The 25,098-nt window shown below is 34.0% G+C and overlaps 1 protein-coding gene and 2 pseudogenes across 1 annotated transcript; all 3 read right to left on the bottom strand.

Annotated features, from left to right (window-relative positions):
• Nucleotides 1-242: 242 nt before the first annotated feature.
• On the bottom strand, nucleotides 243-1,189 carry LOC124959126 (olfactory receptor 8K5-like; annotated as a pseudogene).
• An 8,737-nt stretch (nucleotides 1,190-9,926) lies between these two features.
• On the bottom strand, nucleotides 9,927-10,865 carry LOC124960054 (olfactory receptor 8K3-like). The gene has a single exon (XM_047518578.1). The coding sequence runs from the start codon at nucleotides 10,863-10,865 to the stop codon at nucleotides 9,927-9,929; it is 939 nt and encodes a 312-aa protein (XP_047374534.1).
• A 9,108-nt stretch (nucleotides 10,866-19,973) lies between these two features.
• LOC124959125 (olfactory receptor 8K3-like) lies at nucleotides 19,974-20,926 on the bottom strand (annotated as a pseudogene).
• Between the last annotated feature and the right edge of the window lie 4,172 nt (nucleotides 20,927-25,098).

Below are 25,098 nucleotides of genomic sequence, written 5' to 3'. Positions count from 1 at the left end.
TAAAGAAATAAACAAAATTGACAAACACTTAAGTTGACTAAGAAAAAAATGATTCAAATTAGTTGAAGTGGAGATACTATAACTATATGAAATGATGATCATCTTAATGGCAATGAATATATTAATCACTTCATTATGTATAGTTATAAAAATCATGTTATGTATCTTTGATACATTAAAGGAATATTATAAATCACATTTCCTTCATCATAGTTTATTTTGACACGAGTCCATAATGAACATTAAACATGATGCTTGTGTTGATTTTTAAATACCTTGTGGAAGGCATGTTTTACCTCTTTGTTCCCAATGTATCAAGGGGTTATGCATGGGGATTGCTAAAGTGTAAAATACAGAGGCCAGTTTATCAGTTTCAAAGGAGTGAGTGGATTTAGGCTGCACATACATAAAAAGTAGAGACCCATATTATAACACCACCCCTGTCAGATGAGACCCACAGGTGGAGAAAGCCTTTTTCCTGCCTTCTGCAGAATGCACTTGACATATGGCAAGCAGAATCAGAATATAGGATACCAGGATTACCAGGAGGGAGGAGATCAAATTAAACGCCAAAAATAGTATGATCAACAACTGTATTTCCTGTGCATCTGAGCAAAGCATAGGTAACAAGGGAACAACATCACAGTAGAAATGACTGATGACCTTAGGGCCACAGAAGGTTGATGTGAAATACTTAATAGGGAACAAGAGAGCCTGAAAGGTGCTGTAGAGGTATGGAATACCCACCAGCACATGGCAGAGTCTCTGAGACATGATGACATTGTAGAGCAGAGGGTTGCAGATGGCTACATAGTGGTCATAGGCCATGACAGACAAAATGGAAAGTTCACTGTTGATGAACATAATAAAGCAAGCCATCTGGGTGGCACATGCATAAAAGGAAATGGTATTTTGTTCCACAACAAAATTTACCAGCATCTTGGGACAAATGACAATGGAATTGCCAAGGTCAATGAAAGTCAGATGTCTGATTAAATAAAATAAAATACATAGATAGATGTGTGCAGGTGGAACCCACCTTGGTCAGAATGAGCATGCCCATGTTGCCCACCACTGTAACTGTGTAGATGATGAGGAAGACCCCAAAGAGGGGAAGCTGCAGCTCAGGTTGCCTTGTGACTCCCATCAGAATAAATTCCGTTGGCACTGTAAGCTTCTGTTTTGCCATTAATTCCAGTTCTGTTTTCTGGAAAAAAAAAGGTGGGGATGTTGTCATAAGGTTTTATATCATGTTGCTGAAAAACATATATAACATTTGTGAATCAGTGGTAAATTTTCTTCATAATAGTTCATTGACAAATTACTGCTGCATCTCATTTTGAAACTAAAATAAAGGATGGAAGATTCTACTGCTTCAATTTTAACCTATCAGGGATTTTTATGAAAGACATACACTGATATAATATAAAGTCTAAATAATACCAGCATTATTTTGAACATATGCATTGATAGCAAATCCATATAGATATTAATATAGAAATAGTAGATTGCTTCAATTACACAAAAACAGTTCAATTTTTCTTTTGTGCACTTCTACTTTTGTCAGAGATTTCTTGTGGAATATTTATTTATTTATTCATTCATTCATTTATTTATTTATTGTTATTATTGGGGGTGGAATTCAGTTGTGCTCCCTTCTTTTTAATTTTATTTTGAGGTAGGGTCTCACCAGGTTTCCAAAACTTCCTCAAATATTTTTAATCCTACTGCTACAGCCAGCTTGAGTCACTGAGATTACAGTTGTGCACCACTGCCACCTGACTAGGATTTTGATACTGTCACAGAGGCAGGCAAAGATAAAGAAGTTAATGAATCTGAAGTTTTAGAGTCCCTTATTTGTACTAGTAGTTCATGACTACTAGCATTTTACTAGTGCTTAAAAATGCACTCACTAAATCCCATATCTTTGTAAAAGATGCAAATATAATGTATGTTGAACATGATTGGTTACCTTCTTTTGTATGCCAATTTCCACTCCATCACCCTCAAGTAATATAGGATCACGTGGGTGAATCTACAAGCATTTGTGGGGTTCATATAAGAGTACCTAATTGATAATACATTTTGATGCTTATTGTATATACAATATATAATGTATAATAATAATTACATATTATGTATAATAAATAATAATATACACATATTAGATATAGTTCAAAATCAATGGAATTTATCATTGAATTTCTCTTCTGGCATAACTATGTGCTCTAAGAACACTCCTACACTGTAGGTTGAAGTTTGTCTGAAATATCATAAATAAAATGTATTTTGTATTAAAAGTTCATAAGATTTATAAAATTACTTGAAATTTTAAAAATTCTTTTTTTCATCTTTTATATTCATTCTTATGTCTCAATTTACATATATAATTTTGTTTTTTCTTTGTTAAAATACCCCTCCATTGTATAAGCTCTAGACATAAAGATCTGGAACAAATTCTGCTGAAACATGCCAATATTTCAAATAATCAGACATTTTGATTATTTAAATTTATGTACTTTTTATATAATTTCCACTAAAATACAACAAGGTAGAAATGATTGGATATGTATGAATTTGCACAAGAATTATTTGAGCATTTATTTTATCACATCTTACTATCACTTTATTTCTATGATATCTACTCCCTTGTCATTTATAAATCTATTCAGGCAATCAGAACAACAAAGTGGACCTGCATTGATCGAGGGTGGGGAGGTTGCTTTGCCTAAGACACCTTCACACTCACCCTCTCCTCAATGAACAACTGTATTTCATAAGCATGATTTTCAATTAGAATAGTGTTCAGAATTTAAAATAGTCAAAAAACATTTGGGATAGAATTATCATTATATGATAGCCTGAATTATTATCAGTGTTAGCGTGAAGGACTACCAGGTAGAAAACTCTGGAAGACAAGAGACAGTCCCACAGTTTGGAGCCTATGGATCCTGGAGGTACTTCGTGCCAGTGAGTGACAGTTCTAGGAATCTAAGTTCTCTGTGTGCCAGTTCTGCCTTTCTGATACAGGGCAGGGGCAAAGGAAAGAGCAAAATTGATGATTGATGAGTCAATTCCATCTTTTTTACCTATACGAAGTCACCCAATGCTTCTCTATTCATTTAAATTTTCCCTTTCTATTCCATTCCTCTCCCACAAATTATACACTTTGCAGACTCCTGTGCCTAAATCATGTGAGAGATTCAGAACAATGCCTTGATTTTCCCACTGATGGTCTGGGACACTCTACCCATTCCCCAAAGAGAAATGCAGAGACAACTCAAGGAAAGGAGAAAAGCAACATAAATGATCTGTACATTCTCATGAAGATCAAAAACATTTTAAAGATATTCATAACAATGGAAAATATTTTGAAATTGACTTTCTACCAGTAAAATGAACATGTCCAAAGTCATGATGAAATTTTAGATGACATTAAAGCTACAATGTAAGTTTTTTATTTTAAATCCTTACTCAGATAAAGTATACAGCAGACATGAGGCTAAAAATATATCCCTTACCCCATACTTGTGCATTAAATGCAACTATTCTCATATTCAAATATATGACTCATTGCCTGAAGTCATATATTTGATGTCTAGACTATTTGGAAATAAAGCCTCATACTACATGAATAACATATATGACTTTTCTTTCAGAAGGCAAACCTGTAATGATCATGATACCATAATGGCATATTGCCAGAGAAAAGGTTCCACTTCTTTGGATAATGTCCAGTACCAATTTATCAAACATAAAATCTGCTATGACTTTCATTTGTAGAAGAACTGAGAGGAATTTTCATGAAATTGGAAATGAATCTAAATTGCATAAGTTGAAGTCTTTAAAAATACACTTCATTTGTGCCTACTGCCTGACCTGAAACCTAAATCAAGATAAAGAAAATTTTTAACACCAAGGAAAAAATTTCCTCATATTTTATGCTCTCCATGCCCAACACTGCCTCCAACCTAAGGAAATTTTCCTAATATCTTAATCCCTCCAAACATTTTGATCTTTTCCCCAAAATATTTTTAACTCTTCTCAAATTTATACATGTAAAATCTCACAAAACTTACTACTGATTTGGCTTCTTTAATTCAGTATATTGCTTTTGAAATTCATCCACAAGTTTGTTTTGCTACTAATGTACCATATTTCTGTAACTGTTCTCTTATTGATGAGTATTTGAGTTTTGGGTTATTAGGGAACTCTCCTACACAAGTATATTTGTTGATATGTGTAATAATGTTTATATTTATGAGTCTAAAAGTAGGATCACTGAATTTAGATTATGTTAAAGTTAATTTTAGAAGAAACCCTCAGTTTTGCAAACTTATTTGCATTACCAACAAATGTGAAGTATCAAGTTCTGATTTTCTCAGTGTTCTTGCAAATATTTGATAGAGGAAGTGTATTCTTAGATTTTAAACTTGAAATGGGAGATAATGCAAGGGAATATCTCATTGTGATTTGAATTTTTATTTGTCTTATAACTAACAACAAACAATGGTGATAGCCTTCCAGATACTTGTTCATTAATTTGTGGTCTTTTATGAAATTACTAAACTTTTGCCCATTTAACATTGTTTTGCTTTGTTTTTTGTTGTTTTTTTGTTTTTTTTCTCTTTAAATTTTTATATGCACTGTAATTAAAACTAGTTTTTTTCAGATTTTCTTCTAGAAGTCGTATTGTATTGACTTTCATTTTTGTTTCAACTTTCATTTTTGTTTCTTTGACACAGATCTCGCAGGGATGTAAAAGAGAAGTTTGTTTCCGCTAAAGGTGGCAGAAAGTTCTCCACCACCCCAAACTTTCACATGTGCAAAATAGATTTTGATGCAGGGCATAAATGGACTACAGGCCCCAGAAAGCTCACATAGCCTCAGCTAAGAGTCTAGGGTCACTGAACACTGCTAGAAGGGAGGAACAGAATGTAAAGTCAGCTTTTGTTTGCACAGAAAACCTTGTTCTAATTTTCCTGTATGTTCATATATCAAAAAATTTTGAATGTTATACTGGACATTATGATATGCTATGGAGATGTGGGTTGTAGTTTGTCTACTGTGCCAGGCTAGCTCAGATGCTGGTAAGGGTGCAGAGTCAAGATCCAGACTCCGGGAGTTGGGTGGAAGCAGGCTTGTGGCGAGTAGCCTGCAAACTCGTTTATTGCAGGAACAGCTATACATTTTGTAGGTTTCTTACCCAATCACAATGTGCCACGGGGAATCAGACTACCAGGTTCCCTTGGTAACACTGAGTCAACTTGGGGCAGTTATTTACTTTCCTAGGTAGGAGAAGCAAAAGGCTCCTCCCTGCAAGTTTACACGCTTGAGATGTTCACTGCTGCCAGCCAAGAACTAGGACTTCTCCCAACATTGGGTATTTTTATACATCCTTTTTATGAGTGTCAATTTTATTTGATCATTTTATAATTTTTATTTGAGAAGGAAATTAACATGGTGTGCCTGAGATTGCAAACTCTCCTTAAGTAGCTCAGTGGCAGAGAAGTTGCCTTACATGCACAAAGACATGTGTTCAGTCCCCAGTACTGCAAGAGATAAATAAATAATAACTAACTATGATTGTTAATGCAAATATCACTCGATATTTTCTTCTATTCTAGGCTTCTAGTACCTTCCTCCTATGTGATACATGTTCCAGGGGCAGGGAATTGGACAGAACTTATATAATAATATATATTACTTTTTTCTTTCTGTATCCTGTCTGGGATTCATTCTTAATTTTCCTGTGGCTGTGATTGTCACACACTTTGCCTTTTGGTTCTTTACAAGATATGGGTGCCGTGTGAAATTTCTATCTAATGGTCTTGAGCTATAAGTTCCCTCAAAATGTAAGTTGTAAAACGGAAGTCATTCATTACCTTAGTGTCAAATCTTATTTAGAAGATGTAGAGTTTTGTTTTGGCAGACAGTTTATTTATTAGCATGTCAGTTTATACATACTTTGAGGATTAATGCTAAACTCTGTTAACATAGGGTTTAGTGACTGCTTTCCTCTGGGTGAATTCTTCAGTCTGCAGCAGTCTTGGGAATGTCCTAAGTTACTATTAAACTGCATCACTATCAGTTGCCAGAATGAGAATACATTCTAATCCTATATGATCTGGTAATTTTCATCACAAAGATTCTGGAAATTTCTCTCTTCCTGATAATTCTTCCAAAATTTGCTTTATGAAATTACACTATAATGTGTATTTTAGTGGTCATCCAAAGTCTCAAAGAGACTCAGTACTGATTTCCTACTCTCTTCTCTGACCCCACTCCATTCTGAGCTTCAGGCACTTTAGTCTGGCTGGTTCTGACTTTGTGTCCTCATCCAAATACAATCGTTGATGTCTCTTTATGTCCTGTCACTAACCCATGTCAGGAACCAGTTAAGTACCCTTTCTCTCACAGATCATTGTCCCATGCACAAAGCCAGGTATCTGTGAACAAATGTTATATCTTTTTTCCAGTTTCCTGTTATTTTCCAAAGTAATTGTTAAAACCCAAGAATCTAGTTACTGACACTGACAAAATTTCTTAGGAAATACATACCACCAATTTCAAAATTTCAGTATAATTTTGAGTATCCTTCTCATTTTTTCCTGTGTGATAATCTGTTTTTCCAGTGATTTATAATGTACATTTTAAAACATGTTTCTTATTTTTATAATTAATGTCTGGATATTTTGATATAAGTGTTTATTCATTCTCCAATATTGTTAAAATGAATCTTCATTTACATGTGTTTTAATGAAATTTTTATTACTATTGTTTTATTGAAAAATTATAATTGCATTTTTATGGGGTACAGAAAGGTGAAACAAAGTGATAAAAATGATGACCATTCTTCTACTCTGTACTTCTGTGAGTTCACGTTCAACTTCTTTAGATAACAAGTTTAAGTAAGATCATGTGTTATTTGTCTTCTTGTGCCTGGCTTATTTCACTTAGCATATTATCCTTCAGATGTATTCATATTGCCTCAAATGACAGGAATTCCTGCTCTTAAAGCTCTATAGTATTCCCTCATGTTTATATACCACATTTTCTTTATTCATTCATGTACTGATAAACACAGCGGTTTCCATTGTTTGACTATTGTGAATAAAGCAGCAATCACCACAGGAGTAGAATGTCCCTTCCACATATTGATTCCAGTTCTTTGGATATATATGAAGTGGGTTACTGGGTCATATGATATTTCTATCACTGATTTTTGGAGGAACCTCCTCACCATTTTTGATAATGGTTGTAATAATTTATATTTCTACCAACAGTATATGAATTTCGTATTGTTCAAGTCCTTATAACATTTGTTACCTTTCATTTTTTGGGAATAGCCACTGATAGGTATGAGGTACTCTCTCATTGCATTTCATGGTAATTACTGATGCTGAGTATTTTTCATATATTATTGGCCATTTATGCCTTATTTGATTTATGCTTGTTCAGTTCCTTTGTCCAACTTTCTAAAATTTATTTTTATTTATTTATATTTATAAAAATAATATGTAATAGTGGGTTCCACTTTCTTACATCCAACTCAAGGAATATCAAATTAACTACACCAATGGTCAATCAATACCCAGAGTAACTAATGGTCTACTGTTTTGTCCTATATTGCTTACACAGATAATAAATCTTTTATTGAAAGTTTTTGAATATCATTATTTTCTGTATAGAATAGAATGAGTGACTTCTAATGATTGTGACTATGTGTACTACTTTAATTTTTTTGAGTATGTGTGCATATGGTGAGGACACAAACTCTTTTAATTCAAGTAAACAAAAATTATTGACAACTTGTCACCAACCTATATGATTGTATAAACTTTGCATATCCTCCTGTATATTTAAAATCATCCTGGATTACTTGCAATGCCTAATACAATGTACATGTCACACCAATAATTGTATGTATGTTGTACTGTATCATTTTCTATTGGTGTTGTTTTTATTATTGTGCTGTTATTTTTATTATGTTTGTTTCATATTTGGCTGAATCATAGACTTTGAACTAAATGGGAATGATTTTATGATATACTGTAGTCACCAGTGGTACTCATTACTCATCCTTTTGCCTTTTCTCCTCCTGACTTGACACCGCAAAAGTCAGATGGTAGTTTCTGTCATCTCCAAGTGACAACAGTGAAGCAAATTAAGAGACAGTGCTGAGTGATGGTTAAGAGAATATAAGGTGGAGAGAGATAAAATGACCTTGAAAGCTGGTTTTAATCCCTAATAGCTTGGTGAACTCTGCCAATTTTCCCACCCTACTCTCAGTCTCTATTTTAACCTCATGAAAAATGGAACTTTTAGTAGGACATACCTACTAATGTGAAGCTAATGTGAAGGCTAAATTAATTAAGACATGATTCATTACTATTACATGATTGTATTGACCTCCACTTTGGAAATTAATTTCAACTGCATCAACCATTTCAAAATACTATGCTCACATAACCAGGTACTACACACCTGTAAATGTTATTCCAAAAGAATATTTTATCGAATTTTATTGGCTACACAGAAAACTTTTATTTCATTACAGTGATGTAAACAAATATTCAAACTGATAAATTCAATAAAGTCCTAGAACTATTACACAAAATGAAAACAGGAAAAATGTATCTGGGGAAACATGGGCAATGGTATGGAGCAACTCTGGATGGAAAAAAACTTTATCCTCTCTTATGTACATAACCTTACTTTTATTGGAAATATCCTCAAGTGCCATCTATGTATGGGATTGTTTTCTTGAGCTTCTTACAAGTGAAATGATCAAATGATGCAGAAAAATTGTGAATGTGCATGAAAATGTAGTGCATGAAGGATACTGATCCCCATAGAGAAATAGCAACCCAATGAAAGGGAAACAATACAATATCATGTAATCATCTTTTCAATTCAAAATCTGAGAAAAACTGGAACTTTACATTAAAACAATGATAATTACTTTTGCTTTACAAGAATAAGAAAATATTACAATCCATGAAAACAAACAGTCATAAATCAATGAGAAACAATCACTTTAGAAAAAAGTACCAACCCAAGGGCTTCCATGAATGACCAAAAAATATTTCCTTAATTGGTACATCCACTGATGCCAACCAAGTGGACTGATTGAAACAAATTCAGGTGCCTATGAGGACACACAGATTACTGGTAAACAAAATGTATCTATTTAATAGATTTATATGTGGAAATGAGAACTTCAATTACAGAATGGAATTGCAACATCCAGAATAGTTGCATTTGAGCAAATTCCTATGAATACTTGAACTCTTCCCAACAGGTAAACATCTTGCATCAGGTACAATTCCAAAATACCCCAGTAAAACTGGCAAAGACTGAAACAAAGAGAAAGGAGTTATATGTATACCAACACATACACACAGGTGGAATTGCAAACCTGGATTTTATTAAGATGGGTAAGAAATGCACAGAAACTCTTGCCACTTCTCTCTGCACCTCCTACTGTCCAGTATGTCCACTCAGCCTGCTCACTTCACTTGCTTGCTTTCTTCACAAGGAACATTCCATTGTGCTATAATGTTGACTTACATACTGACATATTATACATATTATGTATTCATTGACCTCTCTCAGGGAAGGTAAATATATGTTACCATTTCATTCATTCATTCATTCATTCATTCATTCATTCATTTTTGAAGTACTGGGGATTGAATCAGGACTTCATGCATGATAGGAGAGTGCTCTACCACTGAGGTACATCCTCAGTCCTTTTACTGCTGTTTTTTAAAAGCAATCATTTTAGAGTAGGTAAAAGAATCTAGAATATATGACCACACATGGATATATGGTTGAATGCATTTGTTCTTGCCACTGACTGGATGCACACAGACTAAAATTTTATGTCCATAATCAAATTGATAAGAATCATATTGAGAATATTAGGAAACAATATTACATAAATTTTTCCACATCCTTTCTAGGGCACACTTTACATCTTTGTTCCTCAAGCTGTAGATCAAGGGATTCAACATGGGGATGATCAGAGTGTAAAATATGGAAGCCACTTTATCAGTGTCAAAGGAGTGACTGGACTTGGGCTGCACATACATAAATATCAAAGTCCCATAGAACACTATGACCACTGTCAGGTGGGATCCACAGGTGGATAAAGCTTTGTGCCTTCCTTCAGCAGAGTTCATCCTGAAAATGGCTACAATGATGAGTAGGTAAGAAAACAGGAGTATCGCAAGAGATGAAACCAGATTAAACCCTGCTGAAATCAAAATGATTAACTCAATTTCATGTGTATTTGAGCACAGCAAAGATAACAAGGGGAGACTGTCACAGAAATGACTTATAATCTTGTTGCCACAAAAGGGTAAATTAAAAATTTTTATGGTGATTAGAAGAGAAACAAATATACTGTAGAGGTAAGGAATTGCAACCAACACTTGACATAGTCTTTGAGACATGATGACTGGGTAGAGCAGAGGGTTGCAGATGGCCACGTAGCGATCATAGGCCATTGCAGACAGAATAAAAAGTTCACAAATGATGAACACAAGAAAGAAAGTTAGCTGCATGGCACACAAAAAATAGGATATTGTATTCTCATCCACAACAAAATTTACTAACATTTTGGGGTCCACAACTGTAGAATAACCAAGATCTGTCACAGACAAGTGTCTCAGAAAAAAGTACATGGGTGTTTGCAGGCTCTGGTCTACCTTGGTGAGGATGATCATGCCCAAGTTGCCCAGCACAGTGACCACAAAGATGATGAGGAAGAGCCCAAACAGTGGAGCCTGCAGCTCAGGGCGCGATGTGATACCCATCAGAATGAATTCACTCACCAATGTGAGATTTTGCTTTTCCATCAAAGATTATCACAGAACCTATTTGGATACAGACATCAGCACAGTCAATAACTCCTCTAAATTATGACTTGGGAGATTTTTGGTATGTAAGCTTGTGTAAATAAGACACACCCTAACTCCCCAATTTATGATATTTGAAAATAAGCACATTTATAAATTGAAAATGTATCTACATGGTACTATAGATACACACAGACAGATTGGTGGTTCCGTTTGACCTGCTTTTATTTCCAATATCTAGGAATATATTCTAGGCATATTTCTTGTTCCACCTCTGTAGTGGTCTGCAATTGGTACCCAAAGGTTAGAGGGCAGTTGAACTGTAAAACATTTTACTATATCCAATATTTAGCCCAAAACATCATTAGGACTACTGTTGAGAAACCCCAATAATACAGATAGGTAGAAGAATGTAAATGGAGATATATGTATATATTTTAAAAGTTAACACAAAATTAAATTTTGAGTTTATTATATTATCCTCTCACTATTTTTTTGGTATAATGATTCCTTTTTACCCCATGCTTAATACATCAAATACACATATTTCAATAAATATTTGGAAAAATAAACAATCTTTGTGGCAATTTAGTTATTGACTATAAATTTGATTAAATTTCTTCAAATAATTTAAAGTGCAGTTAGTGATTCTTTTGACTTGTTAATTGCTTTTCAAATTAGTGCATTATGGATATGTGTAAAGGTATACTATTTATAGTGCTGTATTTGTCAATTATATAATTTCTATCTCAGTGACATTTATGCATTATCTATGATAATATGAGATATTCAATTTGATGATATAAAATATTATCAAGCATGTATTGCAAAAATGCATAGAAACCTCTCCTCCAAGAGAGGCCTGTGAAAGCCTTTAGGCCCACAAGTTTTTCAGCTTCAATATGATTGATAGATATCACATAGGTGTCTTAATAAGAAAACATCACAGTGTGGATTATTTGACTTTACATGGAAGAACATGTCAGAATATATACAAGTATGCAGATAGCATTGATGCTGTGTTTTATTTATATACCAATTAACAATTGGGCAAGTAACATAAGTTACCTAGAACTTATTATTCATTCACACATATATATTGGCACATGTAAATATATCTATACAAATACATGTGTAAATACTTGTGCATATACATATGTATGTGCTTATATGTATATATGTATGTATATAGGTATATACACACACACACACACACACACATACACATATATATATATAATTTTTGAGAGGAAGGAATAGAAATTAAATGAGTCAATGTATAAATAATTCCAAAGAGATAAATGAAGGTAGAGAAAGAAATAGAAATTATACTGATTATAATGAAAGTTGCAGTAACAGAAATCTTGTAGTTAACTATAAGCAAAAATAATTCACAACTTTATCACCTTAAATATAGAGCTCATTAAATGTTACTTGAACTAAATCAATTAAAATATTGCCCAAGACCTCTTGCTATACTATCCATCCTTAATGAATACACCATTCCTATATCAGAAATCTGGGGGGCTGGGCACAAGGCCCAGAGGGAGAGTGCCTAGCATGCGTGTGGCCCTGGGTTTGATCGCCAGCACCACCACCCCTCCCTGCCCAAAATAAATAAATAAATAAATAAATCTGGGAATGTGTGTCAGATTACATTATTAGAAAAACCTGCAGTATGTACAACAAAATAACATATAAATCTAAGTTTTGCTTGCTTTTCTTTGTTTTTGTTTTGCAAGCAAGAAAAGTAAAAAAAAAAAAATAGTAGATTGCACAAAGTGCTATTTCTTACTGATTGTGGAGTTCAATGAAATGAAAGAAACTACTTTTCCATATATTATTATCTCCCATGATTACTGATCACTGCTATTTTTAAAATTATACTCTAAAATATTCTATTTCCTTTTTGTCACATCGCTGTGCAAATTTCAGAGCATTCTGAGTATTGTCCCATTAAAATATAATGAATACTTAAAAAACTCCTCCCAGTTGTTTCACAGCTGAATGAGAGATAGACACTCCCTCTATACTATTCAAGATGTGAAGATAGAAGCAGATCCACATATCTACTTAAATAATCGTTAAATGCGACAATATTCTGAAAGTCTCACAAAAAAAAAAAACATAGAGTAATTAATAACTATTGGAAAGGATATCCAAATGAATCCCTTCAGGTTTATAAGCCTGACCTTAAAAAAATAAAGTAAAATAAAACACCCTAGCTATGTTTCAATTGGTCTCAGTTTTGGTCTCTGTCAGAGATAAAATTATTCAAATAAAACTTAAAGAGTTTTAAGTAGTACCATGATGATTTTTCAAGGATGCTTATGAGCATTTAGCTCATCACCTTCATGATAACATGAACATATTAATATAATAGAAAAGGAAAGGACTTATTTCTACTAAGGCACTACTCAATGGTGGAAATCACAGAGTTTAAAATGAACAATAATATTTTGCTATGGTTTTGACATCAAATTAAAGTTAAAATTTGCAAATGTTATTGAAAACTTGTAAATATCTCCAAAACACGGCATCAGGTGAAACATTTTGTGTTTTACCTGTAATGAAATCTCTATCTTGGCTCTGTCAAATGTTTCTCACATGGTCTATTGAGAAAATTTTATAGATGTTTTTTAACCTCTGAGACTTGAGAAGCCCTGAATAAATGACAAGCAATTTGCTGATTATCCCTAAATGAGCTTACCGGAATTTCTAGAACTTGTTCCCTAATTGTCATAGACAATTTTATCCACAGGTGTATCAGTGAGGGTGTTTTGGAGAAACAGAACCCATGTGCATTGAGAGAGAAGTCTTAATGAGGAAATGGCTCACACAATTTTGGAGGATGAGAAATCCCATGAGTCATTGCCTGCAAGTTAGAGATACAGAAAAGCCTGTCTTGTTCCAGTCAAACCTGTAACTTGGAAATAAGGAAGCCAATGCTAGCAGGTTCAGACTCAGACTAAAGTCATGAAAAGCTTTTGGGGTGGGAGGAAGGATAGCTGAGGGTAAGAGAAAATGGATGACCCAGCTCAAGCAGAGAGCAAGACGTTCCTTCCTCTGCCTGTTCGCTATACTCAGGGTCTCAGTGAGTTGAATTGATACCATTCCCTTTAGAGAGGGCTATCTACTTCAATCGTCTAACAATTCAAATGTTTATATCTTCTAGAAACAACCCCTCGCAGACACATCCAAACACAATTTTGTTCGCAACCTGGGCATTCATTAGCCAAGTTAACTCAATACATAAAATTAACCCTCACATCAATTTGACTCCCATATGCAACCTCTTAAAACATACTCTGTCTCCAATTAAAGGCAATACCAATATCCTAATTCTGCCTAAGATGGTTTAACAATCTCACCTACAACTCAAAACCCATGAATTCCTTTCCCAGAAGATGAGGTAACATCCTTCCATTATGTTTGCTTTTCCACCTATATCCCACACCTAATGTACTATGATGCAAAGCTAACATCACTTAAATATGGATGGATATAAGGCAATTCACCTTTTACTGAATGATAATGGGATACAAAATTAATGAAAACAGATACTTGCCTCAAAATATGTGTATGTGTGTTTGTAAACACACATATTCACAAGAAAAGTAGGAAATACTCCTGGAAATCACAACCCTTATTACTATAACTAATAAATTATAGTATATGATATTTATAATTACATTCTGTTAACCATTCAATATTCCCTTTGTCTTCCACAAGTGCCTCAACTGGTGGTGATTCCCTCCCTATTGGGGTTATACAAACCTTCACTTATGAAAGGTCTGGAATATTAGTAGTTATTCATATTAAAGTGTTGGAATTATCTTTTGACTTTAATATGTTCCCATATTACCACAGGCATTATAATATGAAGAGAAGGCTTTGGGTATGTCTTCCATTTTGCAATTCTTTTACCCCCATTATGGATTAGGAATCCATTTCCTCCTTAGAAGTCAGGAATAATCACCATGGCATCATTGTAACTTATTCCTTTGCCTGTGCATTCAAAGGTATGAGCAGCCCAAAGTGGTCAAATGAGTCTTAAGATCCAGTTCATTGGAATAATTGCCTTATCTCCTAGGGGAAGAATTCCTTCCTCCCTATCTAAGACCTCTTGATCACTAAAGCATAAAAGCATAGGAATGTGATCCAAACATTTTGCTACTGTTCACAAGGGATAATAATGAATGTTACTATCTCTTGAATCCTGGACCACTGCTTTCTGTCTACTCAAAAGAAGCACCATATGTTGGGGCTGATTCAGATCATATTTATTCTCCTGGAGAACATTGCCTCAGCCCTTCAAGGTGTTCCCACCTACTTACTACTATGGCTGAGTCTTTACGATATTGAGATTTAAAATACTACTGTGTTCATGAACCTTCTTTCCTGAGGAAAGAGGTTAACTGACATCCATAGAGAAGGTCATGCCAAAGACTTGCTTATCAAAATCCTCTCTGCTTAGTTCACCTTTTGTTGTGTATTTACAGGAGACACCAATATCTTCCTATTTTTACTATTTTGGAGAGTTAAATCCCTGTATTTCTTGTCCACATTATGTTGTCTATAATTTACAAGTGAAATTATTTCTGTCTTTTATCATCCAGGCTATCATCTGTGCTACCATACTTGATTTGATATACACTTACATATCTGTCAATTTCCCCTTCCAAGAAAAAGTGCACTACCCAATGTTCCTCATGCGGAGAAGATTCTTCTTCATGACTGTCCTTTAGAGATGTTCCAGTAAGTTGATGCAACACTGTAGCTGCCCACTATCAAGTGGGTAGAAGAATCACTAACCCACACCTGATTCATCTCTTCTACTAACCTTTCAGAGGGGCTTCCCTATGAGGTCAAAGGTGCAGCTTAGGAAGCAAGATAATGCACCAGGAGTGGAATCAAAAGTGTTTGGAACACTACAGTTTTTTTCCTTTATTTTAATTGGTACATAAACCATAAAATGTTGCACATTATTAATGGGTTACCATATAATATGTACATTGAATAATGTTTTAAATCATTTATCAGTTCTATGTGGTGAAAACTTTCAAAGTGCTTTTGTCAAACTTTGAAATGTACAGTATATAATTGTTATTTACAGTGACTTAAGAATGTGGGCACAAATGAATTCTTATGTGATAAAGGAACAAAAAGAGTATCCATCTTGGTACAAAAGGAAGCAGTGCTTTCAAAAGTCTCTGAGTGAGCTATAAGAATGTCAATATTTCCACTTTGAGTTGACTTTTGTTCAGGGTAAAAGACAGGAATCTATTTACATAAGACATCCAATTTTCCCAAAACCACCTGTTATGTTATCTTTTCTCCAAAGTATAGTTTGGGCACCTGTATAGAGTATAAGATGATTGCATCTGTGTGGATTTCTTTCTGTGTCTTCTTTCTATGTCATTGTTCATGTTTGCTTTGGTGCCCATATCATGCTGCTGTTGTTACTATGGTTCTGTATCCTAACTTGAGATCAGGAATTGTAAAACCTTTGCCTCACTTCTTGCTCAGAATTGTCTTGGTTATTCTGGGTCTTTTATGCTTCTAAATTAGTTTTGAATTCCATTTTGCAGTTCTGTGAAGGATGTCTTCAGTATTTTGATGGAGACTGCATTGAATCTGTATAGTGCTTTTGGTAGTAAGGCCCTTTTGAGCAGCATTATTTCTGTCTATCCAAGAACATCGGAAGTCTCTCCATCTTCTAAGTTCTACCTCAATTTCTTTCTTTAGTGTTCTATAGTTTTCATTGTAGAAGTCATTCATTCCTTGATTGGATTTATTCCGAAGATTTTTTGTTTTCTCCTTTGAGGTTATTATGAATGGGAGAGTTTTCCTGACTCCTTTCTCAGCATATTCATTATTGCACCATAGGAAAGCAGTTCATCTATTGATGTTGGTCTTGCATCTTTTTACTTTTCTGAATTTGTGTACCAGTTCTAGAAGGCTTCTGGTGGAGTTTTTGGGTCTTCTTTGCATAGGATCATGTCATCGGTATACAGAGAACTTTGACTTTTACTTTTCTGGCTTTCAGCCTTTCTCCATTCAGTGTGCTATAGGCATTGAATTTGTCCTATAGCTTTTATAATGCTGAGGTAAGCTCCCTGTATCCCTAGTTTCTCCAGCTTTTTCAATATTTTTAATATGATGAATTTTGTCAAATTCATTTGATGAAATCCTAATTCTGAGATGAGATGATAGTATTGAGAAGTGTGACAATTTCAAGTCAAAATTAATCAGAAGAGAAAATGTTCACTTTATATTAAGAAAGCAATCCAAATATATATATATATATATAATGACTGCAGATGTGTATGGCCCAAATATTGGTGTACCCATATACATATAAATATAAAGATTCAAATAGATCCTCAAATAATAATACTGGGTTCCCTTTAACATATTCATATATGCATAGAATATAATTTACACCATTTAAGTTAGAGGTACTTCCCCTTTGCCGCCTCTTTGCCCTCTCTCAATTTCCTTCCTCAACTCTGTTCGTCTTCTTTCTGTTTACTTATTTTTTTGAATTGGTATATTATATATTTTTATACATATGTATATAAGTGAAATATATATACACATATATATGTATATATATATATACACATATATGTATGTATTTATATATATACATATATACAAATGAGTGGAATTCATTGTGATATGATCATACACACACATTTTTAACATTTATGAAACTGTCACCTATAATTATGTTAAATCATTTTAGTCTTCTCAGGAAAGTAAATTACAAGTGTGCTCAGCTGCTTGAAGTTGTCAACCAGCATATAGTTTCTCCCCTCTCTCTTCACATTCCTTTAGCTCCCTGGGTTTCATTTTGACATTTTCATTTTTGTATTGACAGGCTAGGCTTGCTTATGTTTCTTCTACAACACTTAATCTGCTGCAAATATACCAATATACACTTCTCTTCTTGTGCATTCTACATTTATCCCTCACAGTTCAATTTCTATTGTTAATATCCTTTGTGTCTCTACCTAGCAATATTGGAGGTATAAATGTCATACAAATTAAATCCTTTTGTTTAGTAGTAGTAATATGTGTCAGTTCTTGGTCACGTGTGTGTGTGTGTGTGTGTATGTGTGTGTGTGTGTTAGGTGAGGTCTTCATACAAGCTAGGCAAGTGCTGTATATTGAGCTGCATCCCAAGCTCCCTTGGTCAGTTATGTTTCATTATTTGGCTCAGCATGCTTTATATTTTCCAGATTCTTCATATGCTTGAAAATAATAAAATATGTCCAACACTTTGTGGTTATTAATTGTGTATGTTGAATAATTCTATATTTTATAAATATAATTGAGCTTTGTTCAGGGATACAGTCAGTTGGAAACAAGTTAATCCTTTTGGATATTGCTTTCATGATTTCTTAGATGAGTCTAGAGCAGTGATTATTCTAGGGCAAATTATACTGCTCTAACAGAGTAAATCTTTTTGAGTGCTATATGTAATTCCCCCTTTCATATTGCCTATGAGTGTTGGACACTGCTCTCTTCAATGTTTAGATTAGTTCTCTTCAATCTTTGGTGGTTGCCGTGTGCATGTGATAATCAGTCACCTGATGAATAATTGAAGATGATTATCCCAAAATGGGATGCCCTTTCCCTCTCTCTCTGATGCATTATGTATTATTATTATTAATATTATTATTATTATTATTTTGTGAACTCAAACTGGCTTGTTCTTATCAGGCTCTCCACTTTGTATCTTCAGTTCAGTATTTTTCTAGTCATCCCTTAGACATTTTTAAGCCAAGAAATAACAGTACTCATTTCATTTGTTTTTTACCATTTGAAGAAACTGCCTTTAATTGCCTGGTGTCAGTTTTTAAAAATAAATGTACGATATATGTTGTTCATTTGTTTGTTCTGCTTTGTTTTTGTTTTTCTTGTTTTGTTGGGAGGCTAAACTAAGTTTCCATTTCTCTGTGTTGATTGGTAGCAGAAAGAAATACTCAAAATATATCAAGGTACACCATGAAAATATTCTTTTAAAAATAGTCTTCTTTGCCGGTATTCTCACACCTACATCAAGGTGTGCAAATGTTACTGAATTTTTTTTTTTTTTAATGTCAAGATTCTCATCCCTTTTCATTCCTGTTCCAAACTTGGCCTAAGATTGTATCCACTTCTGAAACTGTTATAAATAAATTCCAACAGGATTTTCTGTTTTCAGTCCTCAGTATTCTCTGGTCTGTTATTTAACAGTAGTCCAGCTATTCCTTATCCAAAGGTAGATTGCATCTCAAAGCTAAAATTTATACAAAGTGTATTTTATCCACCAGAATAAAGGACAAATTTTACAATAGCCTAGATGGTATCACTTGGTCAGTTCTACATCATATATCTATCATTGCTTCCCATTTCTTAATCATATTTTATACTCCAGCCATCTTTTTGCTGATGTTCCTGAATGAAACAATCATCTCAGTGTTAAGGAATTCTGCCTTAATGGAGCTCTCACCCTGCAGCAGTCTGCCCTTGGCTATGAATACATCCCACTCACTCAACTCTGCCTTTGAAAGTCAACTGATCAACTGGCTTCCCTAACAAACTTAAGTAAAAAATGTGAGTGTCATCCTGCTACTTCTCAATTCTATTTTCATTTTATTCACTACCATCTAAAACACTGTATCAGTCACTTCCCATTGAATTTCCTCTAAGCTTCATAAAGCGAGTTAGTAATGCATGCTTCCTGAACGCATCAATCTTTGTGTATAAGGTATTTGGTTTCTAGTAGATCAACCTACAAAGAGTGAACAAAGAAAGTCTTTGACTTTAAAATAAAATTTACCCAAAGAGAGGAGAAGAATTTAGGCTATCTTGAGAATTTCTGGGAATGGCATCTAAGTTAGATTTTAAAATAAATACAAATTAATATCTGAAGTATAAGCCACAATTAGTCATTTACTACAGAAAACTTTTGGTTTGAAAATTATTATTAATGCTTCTCTGTTCTGTGACAACTACATATTGATTCTTGCTGTCCCATAGAGACAGCAGTATAATGTTAAAGCAATGCAAGTTACAGTGTATACTGGCTATTACATAATTTATTGTCACCATATCCTATAATATTGTTTTAAAGAGAATATGTGCACACATTTTCCAGGTTCTATGTAGGGCATTTTTCACTTCTTTATTCCTGAAGCTGTAGATCATGGGACTCAGCATGGGTATCACCAGAGTGTAAAATACAGAAGCCATTTTATCAGTGTCAAAGGAATGACTAGACTTAGGCTGCACATACATAAAGAAGAGAGTCCCATAAAACACCACTATCACTGTCAGGTGAGACCCACACGTGGAGAAGGCCTTGTACCTGCCTTCTGCAGAGTTCATCCTGAGGATGGTGGCAAGGATCAGAATGTAGGAGACAAGGACTATCAGGAGAGATGAGACCAAATTGAAAGTTGATAATATTAGAATTATCAGTCTATTTTCATGTGTGTCTGAGCACAGCAACGATATCAAAGGCAGACTATCACAGTAAAAATGCCTGATGACTTTATGTCCACAAAATGAAGAAACAAAAATTTTTATGACGGTCAGCAAAGATAAAAAGACACCGTTGAGATAAGGCATTGCCACCAGCACATGACACAATGCCTCTGACATGATGACTGTGTAGAGCAAGGGCTCACAGATGGCCACGTAGCGGTCACAGGCCATTGCTGACAGGATAAAAACTTCACTACTGATGAACACGCTGAAGAAGGTGAGTTGGGTAGCACACCAAGAGTAGGAGATGGTGGGTCGCTCGGCAACAAGATTTACTAACATTTTGGGTCCAATGGCTGTTGAATAACCAAGATCTGTGAAAGACAAGTGTTTGAGGAAGAAGTACATGGGTGTGTACAGCTGGGCATCTATTTTGGTGAGGAAAATCAGCCCAAGTTACCAACCACTGAGATCATGTATATAATGAGGAAAATCACAAATAATGGCACCTGCAGTTCAGGGAGTTCTGTGATTCCCATTAGGATGAATTCATTCAGCAATGTTAGGTTGTGCTTGTCCATTGAGGCCACTCAGGGAACCTATACTGGGGATAAACATAAAATAATTGATTCCCATGAGATATGATGATGTTTACATGTACTTTATGTATTTACATATGACAGCTGTATTATATACATGTTTATGCCTTATGCATAGGTACTCTGCATATGTGTATACAAACATACACACACACATATACACACAAAAAAAGTAAGACCATTCCATATTGCTTACTTATGGACTTTTACACAATCTTGAATGTTGAGAAAATGGAAAAAAATAGTTAATTGAGAACATGGCTATCCAGAGAAAACAATTGCACACCATTCCCTAAAATACCACAGCATTGTTCATCGTTAGTATAATATAAACTAAGGTCAAAACATAACTGGGAAAATAGCATAAAATTCACTGAATTAATTTTATTATCAAGAGGGACATTATATTTAGAAAATGATATTCATACTCTGCCCACCTCCTATTTCTCCTATTATTTATTTTTGGTGTTTTGATTGGTGCATATTTTAAATGTATTTTTAGATGTTGATAGACTTTTATTTTATTCATTTATTTATACATGGTGCTGAAAATCAAACCCAGTACCTCACACATGTTAGGCAAGTGCTCTACCATGGCACAACCCCAACCTCAAGTTGATACATACTTTGACATATTTATGTGGCACAATATGATATTTTGAGAAATGAACAAAATGTGTAGTGATCAATTCATAGTAATCAGCATTTTCCTCTGTTCAAACATTTTTCCTTTCTCATGTGTGGGAATCTTCAGACTCTTCTAGTTATTTTGAAATACACATTAAGTTGTTGTCTACCACAGTTACCCTACTATGCTACAGAATGCCAGAACCAGTTCCTCCTATCTTCCGAGCTTCTAGTGACAACTGTTCTCTGCTTATATGAGATCCACAAATGAAAAGTTGTATTTGTCTTCTGTGCCTGCTGGAACTTAATTGTGTGTGTGTGTGTGTGTGTGTGTGTGTGTGTGTGAGTATCTGTGTCCTATTAATTAGAAAACAGTCACCATATCTGTAAAGAGATCTATTCCTAGCATGTCATCTGAGAATTAATTTAGCATCACTAATAATGAACAACTGGATGGAGTGAGGTGTGAGTTGCACTGAACCTTGTGAAGTAGTCTTAGTAAATGTGTTTATCCTGAATATAATCAGCACTTTAGATATGACTTCCAGCTTATGGGCAACACAAGTTATATAGAAACATGAAAAATGTAACTGGAATGAATTCGGTAAAACATTTAGAAAATAACTGAAACCCATTTTTCTACAATGCTTCCAGATCATAAAAAAGAATTGCACACAGCTTTCCTCATCTCTGAAGACTTCACCACCTTTATATTGAACAATGACTGACAGAGCCATCATAAAGCAGGAGAGTTACAAATGCTTATCCCTTATTAATATCATTGAAAAGTCCTCAGTTGAGTAGCAGAATATCAAACCCAACAGCGCAATGCTTTGGCAATGAACCGTAAACTTTAAAATGGTTAAAATATTGACCTATAGCTAATGCATATTTTACTAATATTTAAAATATCCATTCAAACTGAGGCTACTGCTCACATTTACTTTCATGCTATCAAACTTGGTAGCACACTTTATGATCAGTTAATCGTAAATATAATTTGTGTATATTGGATTTCAGCACTTAAAAATTACTGGTGATCATTACTATTCAAATATGTCTTTGACTAATTTAAAATAAAAGAAATTTACTTTGCCTCATTAATTTATTCATCCCATATAATAAAATGTGACTTAATGCTGTTGCATTACAAAAGCCAGGGCATCCTTGGATTGATGACACTGAAATATTTTTATATATATTTTATAGACAATTTTATGAGTTCTTTATAGTTATACATAACAGAAGAATGCATTTTGACACAATTATACAAGTATGGAATACATCTTGTTCTAATTCAGTGAGAAATTTATGAAAGTAAACAGCCAGCTCTCATTATGTCACATCAATTAAGGCTTATGAAACAGGGACTTTCTGATGTCCTTTCCTGTTCACTATGGTCACATCTTGGCCTATAGAGGAACTCTGAATTAATTTTCCAATGACAATGCCTTCAGACACATACTTTAGTGACTATGAAAATCAGTATCAACCATTTCCAAATCTGAAAATCTGAGCGTTTAAAGAAAGGGTTGCTTTTTTAAATCCATGCTAATAAATACTAGTGTCCCTATTTTTAAGGAAAAAATATATTAGTTGTTTCTCTAAAAATGTTGAGAGTTTTCACAGAATTACTTTTTATTTGATTTTATTTACATCTAAATTATTTTATTTAATTGCTGAAGATGGTTTGTTCTGACATTTTAAAGTGTTTTTTTTTTTTTTTTTTTTCCCCAAGCACCTGCTTTATAAAATTGGGCAGTGTAGGCAGTTAAAGAGCTACAATCATTTGTGAACCATGTTGGCCTCCTGCATGCTAGCAAATATAGGTTTCAACTCAAAAATAATTGGCAATTATTGTAAAATGAGAGATGAAAATGTGCATTTATACACATTCATGTGTTCCTCAAAAATGAGTGGGGAAATGTTGTTATAAGAAGCCCCCCAAAAATTAAGTGGAAAAGACACCTTGATAGTAAGCAAAATATATTTTCCTGCTTCGCATTTTTGAAAGGACTGATTCATTAAGCATTTCTTCATTCCATGATTGATTTGATGTTATTTCAAAAAATCAGATGTTATGGTGTGACGGAGATTCTCTGTAGAAACATAGGTGCTTCACTATTTTACTTTGGCTTCACCCACAACTAAAAGTGGCACCTTATGAATGACATTGATATTTTCGGTGACATCAGTGAGTCTGTGATATGCATGGCCTGTTTGAAACAGATAATGCAAGTCTAACAAAAATATTGACATAGTTCTTTTAATTAAGAGGCAACTGGAAAACTTTATGGAAAAATATGATTAATTACAAATGACAAAATCGTATTTGAAAACTTGGTTGAGCATCTGAGTGAAAGAAAATAAAAATCTCAGAAACTTGAGGTTGGAATTTCTTAAATACTATCTGCCTATTTCTTAAATACTATCTGCCTAATTTGTTAAATACTATCAGAAGTTCATTTTTTGTTTCTCTTTTTACTATTTACAAAATATCAAATAACCACTTGCATATAAACACTTAACATTTAGCAAAGAGTATAACGCAGGTGTCTGAAATACTGAACTAGCCCAGAAACTGTGGTTATCAAAGCAGACTGCGAAAGCTGTGGCTACGTCAATGAAGAGTCACTGGGACTCGGGAAGTCACAGAAACAGGTCAGCTACTCAACTCCAAGGAGGATTGTTTCCAGGCTCTGCATGTGATCCTAACATAGTCCGCTAATTTATGGAGCATCTTTGCTCCTTTGAGAGTCTCCCTGAGGAGAGGCTATGCAATTTGTTAATGATTCCTGAGCACTGGAAAGTGTCACACAAAACCAGTGGAATATCATCTAATCTCAGAGTGCACCGCGGGGTTCCCATGTCATTGAGGTCATGTTAGAGCCCTCTACACAAGTCCTCTAGGTTGTCTCTACTGCAACCTGGAACTTCGAAATGGAAAGGTTATGCTGTAGGACATCTTGATAGTTCTTTTTAAATATTTTGTTTTTGTAATTTAGTGACTAAGGACACAATGGAGAAATGTTTAAACACAGATAATCATAGTGTCTTAAATAATCATAAGGAACGTGCATGATTAACTGTTTTTATTTGTTTTCTGGTATTCTAAATTTATTACTCAATAGAATGCACATGTAAACAAATGAAAATTTCAGAAATAAATTTTTACAAGCTTATCACATTTAGTTAAAAAGAATCCACATAAGACAGCAGCAACAAAAATAATAATAATAAAACATTTTCAGATCCAAAAGAATACTTATTTTCCTTTCTAAAATGAACTACTACCACACCCTCATACACAAAAATGTACAACTGTTTTTCTGATTTTAACATCAATATGTTCATTTATTTAAACAATACTTTTAAAATTTTTTTGTATTATTCAGCATGAAAATTTGATGCATGTTTACAATTAATAATGGTCAAAAAAGGGTAGTCTGCATTGATATTTCCTTATACCTTTAAAAATGTTTTATGAACATGTAGTGCTGGTGCAGTAGAATCAACTAACAAATTAA

The sequence above is a fragment of the Sciurus carolinensis genome, chromosome 11 (assembly GCF_902686445.1).
Source record: "Sciurus carolinensis chromosome 11, mSciCar1.2, whole genome shotgun sequence".
Lineage (NCBI taxonomy): Eukaryota > Metazoa > Chordata > Mammalia > Rodentia > Sciuridae > Sciurus > Sciurus carolinensis.
The sequence above is the reverse complement of the archived record's forward strand: the minus strand, read 5'-3'. Positions and strand labels throughout refer to the sequence as shown.

Excerpts from the sequence above, each read along its gene's own strand:
- LOC124960054 (XM_047518578.1), bottom strand. The coding sequence starts at position 10,865 with ATGGAAAAGCAAAATCTCACATTGGTGAGTGAATTCATTCTGATGGGT.